The sequence below is a fragment of the Perna viridis genome, chromosome 4 (genome assembly GCF_037379345.1).
Source record: "Perna viridis isolate PV_CMFRI_1.1 ecotype Kerala chromosome 4, ASM3737934v1, whole genome shotgun sequence".
Classification (NCBI taxonomy): domain Eukaryota; kingdom Metazoa; phylum Mollusca; class Bivalvia; order Mytilida; family Mytilidae; genus Perna; species Perna viridis.
The window spans coordinates 22,320,884-22,336,200 of NC_142448.1; the positions used below are offsets into that span (position 1 = coordinate 22,320,884).

The 15,317-nt window shown below is 30.0% G+C and overlaps 1 protein-coding gene across 13 annotated transcripts in view; it reads right to left on the reverse strand.

Annotated features, from left to right (window-relative positions):
* The window catches only part of LOC148619337 (glutamine--fructose-6-phosphate aminotransferase [isomerizing] 2-like), a 36,623-nt gene extending 21,589 nt beyond the window's left edge, over positions 1-15,034 (reverse strand). For 6 of the 13 annotated variants that reach the window (XM_088579111.1, XM_088579108.1, XM_088579109.1 and 3 more), the window contains exons 1-8: positions 7,825-8,109; positions 6,551-6,658; positions 5,756-5,854; positions 3,886-4,011; positions 3,239-3,297; positions 1,817-1,948; positions 1,252-1,313; positions 269-348 (exon numbers count right to left, since the gene is read on the reverse strand). In XM_088579111.1, the coding sequence (XP_088435237.1) occupies positions 269-348; positions 1,252-1,313; positions 1,817-1,948; positions 3,239-3,297; positions 3,886-4,011; positions 5,756-5,854; positions 6,551-6,658; positions 7,825-7,855 (697 nt within the window). In that variant the 5' untranslated portion in view covers positions 7,856-8,109. Of the gene's footprint in view, positions 1-268; positions 349-1,251; positions 1,314-1,816; positions 1,949-3,238; positions 3,298-3,885; positions 4,012-5,755; positions 5,855-6,550; positions 6,659-7,824; positions 8,113-14,851 lie in introns of those variants that run through there. The other 7 variants (XM_088579105.1, XM_088579107.1, XM_088579098.1 and 4 more) reach the window with 4 other exon arrangements.
* Positions 15,035-15,317: the final 283 nt, after the last annotated feature.

A 15,317-nucleotide genomic window follows, 5' to 3' on the forward strand; every position in this document is an offset into this window, starting at 1 on the left:
TTATAATTGCATTGTATAAAATTGTTGATTGCTGAAATTACAGATACCATAATCCTAAGTACAATGAAATGTTCCTTTTATCCTTTATCTTTTTCAGTCCATGGTATTACTTAAGACAGAAGCTGCACTTTGCTTCTTCCAAAATGGTTTCATTATTATGAATATTAACATGCTGTGAAATTTCACCTCGTTAAAACAACATCAATATGGCAATCTAAGACAGTTATAGCGTGACAATAAACTTATCAATGTTGCCATGACTACTGACCTTTACTGTACAATACAGGTATATGGTCAGTGGTTAGCTTGGCTTGACTTTTGACACCAACAAGTAATGGGCTTCCTCGTCTGAAATATATAATCACTTCTGTCAGACAAACAGACAGACAGGCAGAGAAAGAGATTGACATTGGAGCAAGTATTTAGAATGTGAATTGATGAACAGAACTGAAAAAAAAGTACAATGTAAAATAAAATATGCATGGAAATATTTTTTTGTGAAATTATAAATTGAAGGACCAACTTTTGCAACATATATGAGCTAGCATATTAGTAACCCTAAATTTGGTTGAACTTGCAATTTTCATTAGATGAATGTAATACAATAAGTGGCATACTGGTGTAAATATACTTTGGTTGTGGCAGTATTGACTACCGGTAGGTTGTTTGGTATATATAAATCTTTTTCCCACTAAAAGTACATTTATAACTGATTTATTTCTTTAATAGAAAATGTAACCCCATCTTGTATATTTAGACAAAGATAAAAACAGTTTTATAGATTACAGGAGACACTTGAAGAAATCTCACACCTTTTACTACTATTGAGAATTAGGTTTATAACCATTATAAATCATTCCATATATTTCCATTATCAATTTAGTCAACATAAAAGAATCCATACAAAATGGAAATAAATGACAATGTAGGAGGAAAAGAAGTATTTAAGACAAAGTAAATATTGATAATTACCAAGTAGTATTAAATACACATATTAAATTACATCACTACATCTATATTGAAAATAAATGGTCAAAACTCAAATATTTACTGTCAACAAATCACTTGTGAAAGAATAAGTGATGTTTGCTTAAGATGTATGTTGACTATATAAAATCCTATGTTAAAGTACATATTTATTAATTCCGCAAAAAAAAACATATTCATGCTGTTTTAAAGCATTCACACTTGAACAGTATCTTCAAATTTATTCAAATGAACTTTGAGTTTTTTCCTATTTTTTAAGTCTACCTTGTAGCTACACATTCACCAGGAAATCTTCTGCTCATCACACAAATAGCAAAGGCACCTTCCTGTTAATGAGAGATAATTCATTGACTACTGTTTAATGGTGAAGCTATTACATTAGCTTGTTTTGCATGTCAATCATAATTTTCAAATTTTTCATAGAAATAAGCTAAGATTTCTTGGAACAACAAAAATACAAAAGTTTTACTTAAAAAGAAATTCTTATTTTAATTCTTCAAGTTTTAACCGATAAGGAGTCTTGTGATGCCATAACCAGAGCCAACTTGGCTATGACTATTATTAATATATTCTAATATGATGTGCTTTGAAGCTCTTTAGACCACACCCATGGTAAAAAAGTGATAAACACATGACCAACATTTCATGCTACACATGGACAGCATCTATTAGAAAATATGAAGGAACTAGTCCTATTAGAATCAAATACCGCTTGGGTGTAAAACAATGCCACATAAATGGCCAGCCCATGGTAAAACAATGATAAAATGGAGTTTGTGTGATTTATTTCTTAAATACACAACTATAAATCACAAGTAAACATCCTCACCAACTGCTGAATTGTCAGTTCTACACATTCTCTAAATGAGATTCCTCCCTTGTGTTTATCATAGATATGTTTCACCATCTTGGCTATAACTTCTGTGTCAGTTTCAGATTCAAACTTATGACCTTTCTTTTCCTATTAAATAAATAATATAGGTATTGATTAAAAGTATGATATAAATGATTTTTTGAAGAAAAATGAATATAAATTGTATATACAAGTATATTTACATAATTTTGACACAATGTATATTATCATTTTGATCTGAATTTACTTTTTAATTTTATTTGATTTAAAACAAGGCTTCTGATTGGTTGATTTTCTTGAAGCAAAATACTGGTAGATTATACAGTATAAACCAATTTGGTATTGTGATCTGTTATTAAAGTCGACTGGTCTGCAATATGATTCCAATCATCCCAAAGTTTTAAAATATTAATTAAGGATGAAGATCAAATAGTAATTTTTTTTGAGACTGTAATTAGTCAGAAACTAAATTATAAGGATTGTTTTTTTTTCAAGTTATGCTTTCACAACCAATTTTTGGAACAATTTACACTTGTTCATAAACAGGTTTGTGGATAGTACAGCAGACTGCTTTTAAATGGTATTCTACTGCTTGGTTATCAATCAAAATAATCAGCAATCTAATCTGACCAAGAAATCTATCAGGTTAATTTTCAAAACATGTTTTTGCTACAGTGGAAGGATATGCAGTGAACCAATAAAATGTACAAGTAACTATGATAGGACAAGTAAGCTCACCAATGATAACAAATTATAATTGACTTCATCTTAAATCTTTAGTTCACCCAGTAAAAAATAATACATGTAAATCTTAATTTGGTTTTGTATTGACTTCTTCACCTGACATAAACTGTGATAAAATCATTATCAAAAAGAAATGCCATTTATCATTTCATAACAGAAATATAAAGGAGTAGAATAAAGTTGGAAAATATTTAATTTGTTCCTAGCAGAAAAATGACAAGATAATAAAACATATTTGTATTTTTTTTCTCACATTACGCAATACAATATTGTTGCTTATTTCAATCTATCATAATATTACATAATTGTAACAAATAATAAACCATATCTATATTTATGTTTAAAATGGTGCTAATACCAATACAGATATAAACTCTTACTGTAATTCTATAAGCTTTATTGCTTTTGACATAAACACATCATTATTATTCCATATACCCACGTTTGCTTAAACATTTGATATGCTGTTTCTAAATTTGTCAATTATAAAAATTCATATAAAAATTTTAAATGATCTACTTTAAGAATATGGCTTCTTTTTGGCAATTAATGAACAGCGCCACAGCACGTCTTTATACCGGTAATACTTTTGGTAAAATACTTAATATACAAGATGCAAACCAATAAAATATCAGTTATGTACATTATACTTACAAGAAGTGATTTAATGTCCTTGTAGTTTGTAATGATACCATTATGTACTACCATAAACTCTACAATGCAAAGATAAATATTAAGTAATTATGTCTAAAGATATGTATTTTTCATTAAGAATGCCAAACCACTTTTTCTATAGTTTTTGCCTACTCATTTAACCATAGATTAGTTGGTTGCTTCCTTTGAACATACAATATTTTTCAATGAATAGTTTCTTTCAAGCAGATTAAAAAAAAACATATACACCAGAATCATTACTTTTTAAAGGTTTAACATTGTAAATTGTTTATCCTCATAGCAATGTCAATGATGAAAATCTAATGATGGGTGACAAAATTTCTACATATCACACATTCTCTTGTAGAATATGTGATTTGCAGAAATTTTTAAAAATGATTAACAAGCAAGTTTCTGAAGACCACACATTCTGCAGGGTATTCACCATCAGTTCTTATTTCTCAACATTGTATAATTTTCAGTTCCCTTCTTCCCGTGACAATAACCATGAGCATCTCTGCCTGTTTAGAAACAGTAGCATTTTGACATAAACCTTTAACATCTTTGTCTTAGGAACAGTAACATGTTGTAATTTAAATATATAATTTTTTGTTTTCAAATTTAAATATAAAGTTAATTTTATTTACCATTATCTGGATCAGATCTTTGTGGATGGCTGTTTACTGGACTAGGTTCTCCATGAGTTGCCCATCTAGTGTGAGCTATACCACAGTGGATAGTATATTCTTTTTCAATGTTGATATCCCTTAGACCTAACAAATGGGAAGGATTATATAAATAACTACAGGAATTTCTTGTGATATCTAATAAAACAATCATTCTCAAGAGTACAGTGAAACTGAGCCCTTTTTATAAACTTTAATATATATTTTAAGCTTCAGGTAAACGGAACTCCTGTCTAAACTGATCCAATCATGGTGTATCTATCTGCACCATGGCAACCGTTTTGGTCTCAATATCATAAGTTTCCCTTTCCACTTCTCAGCCTACCCTGAACAGAACTTAGAAGTTGTTCCTTAAAATGCAGAGCACCCTTACCCTGTCAATGCACCTCATCCATGCTCCTAGTTTTTAGTGTAGTCCAGGTTGCTAAGTAACTTTTGTCTCCTTATCGTGTTCTTCATCGTGTTTATTTATTTCCCCTTTCTAGTCACTATCCTTGGATTGTATTCTTTTGATTACTGTTTAAGGAGGTAGACCTAGGGTAAGGGACACATCTCTTAAAAATCATTGGAACGTTTGTATTCAGCAATTTACATCAATCCCATGTAAGCATCAAAGAAACATGGACTGATTTCATTCTGTTTCAAATGGAAGCTTGATAGGTTTTGGTGAAATTGAATATAATACAAACATATCACTGATTTCAAGAGTAATGTCCCTTACCCCAGGTCTACCTCCTTTAATCCTGGTTCCCTTGATTTCCCTTACAAAATGTATAAATCTATTCTGTTAACTATTCATTATCCATCTGCTGTATTCTGAATTTCACATAGGTAGTAATTGATAACAATGATATCAATTTGAAAGAACACACATTTACATTACAGAAAGACTTGTAGCAAGTCTATTTGAGTGTCACCATACTGTCACATACTTTGGACAAGTGCTGACATAAGCAATATAACTGTTCCAGTAAAAAATGCTAATGACTATCAATAATGCTTAAATTCAGAAAAAAAATAATAAAAAGGTTATGAATCTCAAAGTTCAATGCCTATGTAATAATGCTATAAGGAGCTTACTGAGTACTTACAAACAGAAAACATCATTAAGTAACAGTCAAATATCGAGTTTAAACACTTTTATGGTATAATAAAACTTAAAAGTCAGAGACTTCCTACAGATTCTGTAAAAATATCATTGTCTTATGTAAACAATAGTGTAAACCAAACCAGTTTGGATTTTAAAATTGGTTTGTGTAGACAGGTATTTGGTTTATCAAAGTTCAGAATACATTTTTAAATTGATAAAAAAAGACTTAAAATGTGACTGGTTTAGACAGGTTTTCTGATTTTTCAGGGTTTAGTTGATACAGGTTTCACTGAATTCATTTCTACTGTCAAGCTTGCTTTTATGTAACACTTAACACAAACAAATTCATTTGGATTTCGTATTATTTTAGATTGTTGAAAATTATGGGAAAAGTATGCTTTGACTACCTCTTACTAAAGATATGTATTTGTAAGTTACAAAAGCAAACAAATTTAAACCCCCCCTTTTAGCTATGCACACAAAGCTTACTCCTGAAGTAGTGTTTAATCAAAATATACATGTATTTTTCTTTCTCCTTATCCAAAATCAAGGTTATTCAACTGACTTCTTGCTTTATAAATAACTTAATGGGGCATAATCTAAGAAAAAAACTTATTACATAATACATTTGTGATGCAGTAAATAAAAGGCAACCAACAAATTTTTCTCAATTCAGTGATTTTATCAGGATTGATCATTATTTTTCCTTTAAAGTCTGTCTATCTATAACTGAATTCTTACTTTTGATCTCATCTTCTAGCATGGAGACCCTCCCCTTGCACTTGATCATACGAATGCTGTTATCATTTTCGTCAACTTCACTTCCTTCAAATGCAAGACCTGCAAATAAATGAGACTAAGATAAAGAAATTTTCAAAGTAATTGATTCAATGAGACAAAGTGAGATGCCTGGGTTATTCTATCTCCCAAGTAGATATTACATATCAATTATTCTATTAATTTCAGAAAATTTTGATGCATCCTAAATTATAAATGATTTAATTAACAACATCAAAAACTCTACATTGGTTCTATTTTGTGGGTATCAAGGATCATTTTAATTTATACACATTCTTCTAGTAATTCTTTTATATTAAGATTTTTTTTATACCTAAAATTTTAAATATTCTGCCACAAAAGAGCTGAGAAGGCTGTGACTAAAAACTTGCGATATGAAGTTGCTACTTCTATAAAGTCTTAAGTGCAATCACACAGGTTAGAATCTATCAAAACTAAAAAAATATGAGATAACATACAACTCATTATGTAATAGTTGTGTAAAATTTAATTGGAGTCACTTTCCAAAATGCATAGGTTCTTTTCTAAAATTGATTATATAGCTTCCATGCAAATACAGTATGTTCTTCAGTTGTTTTTTCCATCAAAATCAACAAGCAAATACTTATATAAAATATCATATAGAGCAGTAGAAGTTGAAAAATGTAGCCAAAATATTTTGGACAAACAGAAAAATGAACAGACAAAGAGATTGGAGTATTGCCCGCTCTGTGACAATGATATTCCCCAAGGACCTACCAGCAGAATCATATCCTCTGTACTCTAATCTCTTTAACCCATTGACAAGAATCTCCAATATTTCTTTCCTCTTTGCAGGAACTAGGTAATTTAAATAAGCAAATATTCCTGTAAATAGAAAACAAAACAAACATTGAGAAAATAGTGTTTAATGAGCTCAAGGTCTAAAATTTAAATACTTTATTAAACATGCATTAAAGTATAACTGACTGGATCAGGGTAGCTATCTAGAACTTTGTCAAAAGTCAAAACAAAGTACATCTACCAATGACATAACAAGTGGTTCAAAACAAACCATTACCTCCTTTGCTAGCATATCATCATGAAATATTCTAACTTTTATGAAAATACTTTTAAATTAAAAGGTCAGTATCTTTTGCCCTATTCCAGCAATGCTAGAGGTTGTCTAGCAAACTATTTTCTGACATGGAAGTAAAGAGGAACAGAACTCCAACCTCTTTTTAAAATTTAGAGAAGTACTTCTAACCAAAACTTGCATATTTTATGCACATCCCTTGATGTTCTGATTTTTTTAAAAATTCTAAATGAGACCTTCACTACAATCTCATTAAACGTGACTTTTCAATATTTTAGTCCAATGACAGTTTGAATTGATACAGTATTGAATAAAATATATCACTGAATAAGAATCTTCATCTGAAGTATATTGATATATATTTATTACAATGTTTTGCCTTACACAATAAAGTTATAAATATACATAGTATATAAATGGGTTTACTAATTCAACACTCAGTACTGACAGCTGGAACAACTAATATGAGTCTTAATGTCGCAGTGCACCAATCTTTGTCTCTATAATATGTATAAATTAATGTCAAATGTTTCTACATGAGTGCTAGGATATTCTTACTTATTTCCTTTACTTAGAGCAAATACTTGTTAACTCCATTGTTAAATCATTGTTTCACACTAAATCATATTTATAAGGTAAATGTACATTTTTTCTATTTACTCTATCAGTAAATGGTTTTCAAATATTGAGGAAAGACAAGGGTAATGAATCATTCCAGTTTTGCAAATTTTACTTTCCAAGCAAAAGTTGGGCCTATTACCCACTTTATACCAGTACTAATTTCGCCTTCAAACCTGCACTCTGTTGCAGACAATACAGTACAATTTGTAAAGCTTGCATACTGAGACTGATCATGAGGCCTGTGCCCTATGACAAACAATGGAGTCTGCATAATTTGACTGACAATGGGCTCTCACAAAGGGCATAGACTACCAAGATCTTATAGTTAAAAATTTACCTTGGGTGTCAGTGAATAAATCAGTGTCCATAGTCAATTCAAACAAAAAACCAATATGACTTGTAATGCACTAAAATTATGTCAACATTACTGAGCAATAATCCATACAATGGTACTATATTTGTATTGTTTTGTCAATATCTATCCAAAGTAAAATAAAAACATGAATTCCAACTGCAAACCCTTTCCTTATATTATTTCAAAGGCATGCACACAATGTACCAATACATTTATATACTAAACATCAGCATATAGAATCAACTGTCTCAAAATTACATCAAATTTAAAAGGTTCACTTCATAGAAAATAAGATTAAAGTAAGTTGAGATTTTTAACTATTATATATCAGATGACTAAGCTAAGTATAGTATATATATTTCAGAATTTAAAGAAACAGATTTCAAAATACATTCGAAGAATTTCTTTTGTTCATTACTTCCTAGTAGTGATACTTTGAAAGTCCCAAGGAATGCTAAGCACACCTATTCCTTCTGATCTACAATATAATTCAATAGCAAGAATAAATTACAAGGTAATCAAATATTGTGACATGAATAGCAGGGGTATTTAAAATGGAACCCGGTAGTTTAGTGCTAACAATTATCCAATTGTACAGAATGTGTTCAGATAGGGAGTCAATAACCATGAACCCGGTAGTAATTTGTCTTGATAAGGTGCCAGGCAAAATACTTCAAACATAAGTAGTAAAAAAAAAAGGACAAAAAAAAGCAGTCAGTCGTAACTATGTTACTGTTAATAAAACAATGCAGATAGTAAAATACATTGTATATTGCATATACATGTACTTCAAAATTTTAATATCATAATCCAATCCATCTCTATGGCAGTGTCTCAAGTGATAAAATGAATTTTTCAGTACACTGACATCTCAAAGTGATATACCTCAGGAACTGAGCCATGTACAAAAAATCTTGAAGATGACTTATCCTGTAGTAGGAGCACATTGATTTTTTATTCCATTTCCAAATTAAAAATAATTCAAAATTCAAATAATAACTTGTTCATGAATATTTGTATACAGCTTAGGTGAGGTTTACTTTTTATCTATAAAGTATCTATTATAATAGGTATTATGCCACATTTTATGGACCACTTCTTATGGACTGGTATAGCATTATGATTAGTGGTCCTTTTAACTGCATTCTGTAAAGCTAATTTGAGTTTCTAATATCAGTACTAGTCAGCCAATCAGCCTGTCTCCCTGAGGCTGGCTTAACTAATAGATTTCTACACACAGTCTGGCATAATATAGTATCTAAGAACTTTCACAGTGTGAGGAAAAGTTCAAGAAGACCATTCTTTGAAAACCTCTCTAATTCTATCTAGAATACACCCACTATGCACAGAATCAATGTCAAAATACAAAGCAGGAGGAGCAAGATGTTTTAGTTCAGGTAGGACAGTGTCATTAGATGTGTTAAGACTCAGTTAAGAGTTTTATTATTTGTTGCATTGTGTAGGAATTCAGCTTTTACAGTGTTTTTAGATTATCAAGATTTAGCTACCACAGTGTTGTTAGATGTATCATGAATTAGCTATGACAGTGTGGCTAGATGTAACAAGATTCAGCTATGACAGTGTGGTAAGATGTATCAAGATTTAGCTATGACAGTGGGGTTAGATGTATCAAGATTTCACTATGACAGTGTGGCAAGATGTATCAAGATTTAGCTATGACAGTGTGGCTAGATGCAACAAGATTCAGCTATGACAGTGTGGTTAGATGTATCAAGATTTAGCTATGACAGTGTGGTTAGATGTATTAAGATTTAGCTATGACAGTGTGGTTAGATGTATCGAGATTTAGCTAGGACAGTGTCATCAATGTATTAACATTTTGCTATGTAATTAATATTGTGTTATGATTTGGCTTTGAAAGTGTCATATGATGAGTTCAGGTCTTATTAATATTGTGATATGATTCCCCTATTTTTTATGAAGGTTATACAATGGTGCATTTGTTGCATTTCCCTATATCTGTTCCTTTATCTATGAAAGTGTCATTAATTACTTTAGATTTAACTAGAATAGTGCCATTATTAGTTTTAGATCAGCTGGGATAGTGTCAGTATGATCAGATGTGTTAAGAATCATACTATGATAATTTCAGCAGTTGTGTGAAGATTCATCTATTACAGTGTCATTAGTTGTGTTAAGAGTCAGTTATGAGAATGTCATAACATGTTATGATTCCTGCAATGCAATGTCATTAGAAGCATTTGATTTAACTGTGACAATGTCATTCATAAGCAACAATACCAAATACATTTACATCAATACCATTCTACAACTAATGTACTTAAAGATGTTCCCTGCTAAATTTTAAGATAACAATCTTTCTATTTTTTTTTAAGGCAGAACCCAAAAATCTGACAAAAACTCAAAATTGAGGCCGTCAGACATCCTTAATGATTTATTACAGTATAACAATTAAATGGTGACTGTTATGCATAACCTTCCTGGTTTATCTGTAATTAATAACAGGATATGGGTCTTCATCATCACATTTTATATAAATTGTTTATGGTAAGTGATATAAATATATAAAAGTACTTTTTTTTTGCTTATTGATCTGCCCAATAACATTTTATTTCTTGCTATTTGTTAATTTTTTCCTATTAACTTTTCCTGGAAACAAGTTTGCACAGACTAAGAAGGTGTATGATAATAGTTATTTACATAGTCATCATGATATTAGCAAAAATAACTTGCTTGAGAAGATGTAGGTTTACAAAATGTGTGAAACATTTGCATAATTATTTCAGGAAAATTCATGGAATAACTTATCATTGTGACCATTTCTCAAAACAGAGATACATAAACAAGCCTTAAGTGACATATCAGATCCTTCTTTTTTTTGCAGTGGGAGTCATCTATATTTTAACCCTGATTTAATACTATGAATACTCAAAATATACAGGGTAGTAGTCCACAAATGAAAAGAATTCATTTGAAAATTTTCCATCTTGTATGGTTTTATAATGATGAAGAGAAAACAGCACTGACATATTCTCAACATCTATTTAAGTAGTTGAGAGTTATTGTATGAATTGTGTAGATTGAAAGTAGTATATATATCATCCTTATATGTTTGTTAGGAATTACAAATTGGCTGCATTCATGGGACACTAAGTGGTACCCTGCCTAGTAATGGTGAAAAAATGACAAATGGTAAAATGTTCAAAATTCAAAAATTACATTTTTGAGTTCACTGAAAATTGGTCTTAACCTTTATATAAGTGTACTTAACAACTGTGCAAAGTTTCATTGATCAGTTCTTAAGTTATCATCTGGTCCCAGTCAGGGAATAGACAAACAGTCATAAAACTTTTTTGAGTGTATCACATTATACTTTGCCACTTCATATGGTGAGGTATAAAAAGTATTTATTAGGTAGATTCAGCAGTCAATATGAGTCATCAATGAAACAAGTGTCTTTCCCAACATTCAGGTACATTCAGTTAGGCTCAGTATCATCTGGCTGACAGGTATTTAATTAATGAATCCTTAATGTTTTAACAATGTTCAAAATGGACTATTTCATATGTATTTATTATTTCAGTTTCATGCAAGAAATTATAAATAGGTACTGTTAATATTTACATGTACATGCATTGAATTATTATACAATTATACCTCCTAGTCTATATTTGGACACAGTGTAAAGAAATTCCATGAACTAACACCTACATCAATTCAGATAAAAGAAACAATGGCCATTGGTCAAAATTTAAATTTTAGAAAATAACAATAAAAACTTAATCTTTCAAGTGAATTGGTAATCCATTTCTTGTTAAATAGGTCAGTGGAAAATCCTAATCTTATCCTTAAAAAATCATAGTACTTCCATATAAATCAAAACAAGAACTTCATCCTAAATCATGACTTTATTAGATTTTAATGACTGAATTTCTTTTTTTCTTATAAAATTTACTTGTTATAGATTTAATGCATTTTTGTTTATATCTTAATTTTTAATTAGTGAGGAAAGGTGCCTAAATAATAGCAATCCCTGTATTTAATATGTTTTGAGCACCAAAATACTTGAAAGCATTTTGGAAAAAGCTTAGACTTGCCACAAGTCTCTCTGTAATATATGCTGCAGCTCGATAGTAAGGATATTTAATCAAAAAACATATACATTACAGAGACCTTAGTCTAACAACAATAGCATGATTCCATTTCTTAAACGATGTACTGTGAAAGTAAAATTGTTCGCAGGGTACTAATTTTCGTGGTTTATGTGGATACTCATATCCACAAAATTTGGTTCCCAACGAATAGGAGATTTCAATAGATATGTAAACTGAAATTCTCAAAACCATGAATTCAAGAATCCACGACTTGTGTTTCTTCCCTAATCCATGAAAATTGGTATCCACAAATTTAAGAAATTTTTCACAGTAATTTGAATTGTATTTCTCTTAAACTTCACTATCTTATTAGTTATACATGTGACTGGTATGATTATTATCTAAAGCTAAGGAAACTGGTAATACATGTACCTGTAATTAGCAATGTCATAGCGCTAGGGTTTTACATGCAAATTGTATATGTATTACAATTCTGGTAAATTACATTGTCAAACGTTTTTTTTTTCTTAGAAAATTTTTATACAAACATTCTAGGTCTGTTATAGAGATACAGTTTGAATATCTGGGCAGGTAAAGAATTAATTGTATACAATAAACAATGAACACAGTCCAGGATATAGGATACCAATTCAATACACATTTAACATTAACAGTTCAAATTACAACTTCAAATGCAGTTTTTTAAACAGTTTGAAGAAATTATCACAATAACATGCACTATGACGTCCTACTTTTATGAGTCTTACACAGACTTGACAATGGAAAAACTTTTTCCTGGAAAAAATGGGATGTCAAGGAATTTTCTTGTGTAGGAGGTTTGCATCAAACTTTAAAGTTACTGGTTGCCTACCTACAATTATCTATGGAACAGGTGTACTATGGAACCACAAGGATTAACTGAATAATCACTAATCATAGCAATGATATATCATGTTTGCAATATCCTTGTTTACAGAGTAAATGCAAGACAATTGCACAATTTTTTTCATCCATCAATTTTCATTGGATTTCTCAAAACATATCAAAACTTGTTCCAATAACCACATAAATACAAAATCATTGCCTACGTAATTAAAATTTGGAAAACGGCTTTTCCTTTTAAAGATAACATGTTACATCATTCAAAATTATACACCTTAAATTCATCACCACATTTACATCATTAAGGATGAAATACACCCAAGTTACTATGCAGATACTGAACGATGATGGTATTTGAAATAACAATACCTGAAACTTAAGTATATATTAGTATCATACTTAAAAGGTTACTTCAGGGCATAATATATTATCTTTATAAATACACATTTCCTAAAGCAGGAATACATCAAGGTGGTTTGATTATAACAATGAATGCTTTCAGACACATGATACATGTAAATGATACATGTTTCAGTATTAAAATGTCTACCACTAGCCAAAAGAAAAAAATCATTACAAAATAAAGGGTCAATAACTCTAATTTCAGAAATAATTTTAATCAACAAAAATATAAAAAAATGTTATTGAATGATCAAGACATCAATATAGTAAAAAATCAAGTCCATACTTCTAACCACTTTTAAAAAAAGGCTTGACAAATACAAATCCCTCCCAAGAAAAAAAAACCGCACATTTTTCAGTATTTCACCAAAAATTCAAACATCATCAGCACAATCTTATTACAAACAAAATATCAAATTGAATAATTTTCTGCATTCTTCTGTACATTTCTATAATATTACAGTTATTTATAATGAGTATCTTACCATGACAAAGACTAACTTCCTTGACAATCAAAGGAACATTGATTTTGTAGGACAACAGATGTTCCACGATAAAAAGACAAAAGATTTCAGATTATTTCATTTTTGTAATCAATCTTTAGAAGGACTCTCTTAGGTTTGGAGTCCTTTTTCACTCAAAGACAGGGACTGGGACCATTACTTTGAATTGTGTATATATATATATTACCACGACAGAAAATGCCTGAGACATGGGTGGAGCTTAATTTTATATTACATGTATTATATATATGCAAATCAAATTGTTTTGTAGTGAAACATTAAAATTTGAAATACTCCAACTATTTAGGATTAGATAAAATATGACTAAAATGTTCTACCTGAACACAAAAATCTTAAAATTTACAATATCAACTTTTATCCAGGAGTCATGGTTATATGAATTGCAGGGGTATCTATGATTATCAAGGGGCTGCAGTTTACTGTTCTGATAAATAGCAAAGCAACTTAATATGAAAATTAGAAGTAAATTTTACATGTACCAAACCATATAAACAAGAGCCATATGGTTATATAGAGAAAATTTTACTGTTGGCAGAACAGATAATTAATAATTAAATAGCATGAGGATTTTGTTTTTCTTGAGCCAGTATGTAGCAAAATAAAAAAAAAGTCAACTTGAGTGAAAACAATCACAAGTTAAGTTTATTAAAAACTAGTTTGCTATTGTAGTAATATGACCCTTTTATTTTTTGTGCCTACAATTAACATTTTGTGGCCATTTTTGCTCAAGCACACTTAAAGTATAGATTGTTTCCAAATTAACTAAATGGAAAATGTTGTTGAAAAACACAAAATAATTTCCCTACCTACCTACCCTACTTTTTTTTTCCTACTGGAAAAACAAGACTATTTTGATGCCTCATCATGAGCTTCAAGATGCATTTATTGGAGACTTTAATATTGTTGATGAAATGCAGTTTTACAGTACAAACACTGTGTATGTACTGTTGACATCCAAAATGATACTAATTCTTTAAACATTAATAATAAATAACTCATTGTTATATATGTAAATATATTTGTGTTTTCAGTTTATAACAAGACAACATAAATGTCATAATTTAAGAAGCAAAAAAATTAACATTTTAACAGTCAGGAATATATTTAAAAGATCCATTGACTTACCACACATAGTAATATCCTTCCACTGACAGGTAAAAACATTCAACGGACTCAATACACAACTGTTTACCTGTGCCACGTTTCTGAAATATAAATAGGCAATTTTTCTGTTACCCGAGCTCAGTTTGTGAAATTCGTAATTCAGTCAGTCGAAATTTTACACCCCTTACGACCATGTAAACATTTTGAGTATCACCAAAGCTATGAATCGTGCAAAATGTAATATACATTGTTGAAAAGACAACATAGTTTTATTTTTGATATTTTGCTTTAAATGTTTAAGTAAACATAAAATGGCATGTGGATTTCATCGAACCCGTGTTCATAAGATATATTAATTATATAGAATGTGTTGAAGAATTCAAACTTCAGGGAGATAGCTCTGTAAATGACACTTATACTAAGACAGCAGAAACCAATAGGTAAATTATCTCCTGAGAGCAGACAGATTGAAATAAATGATTATACA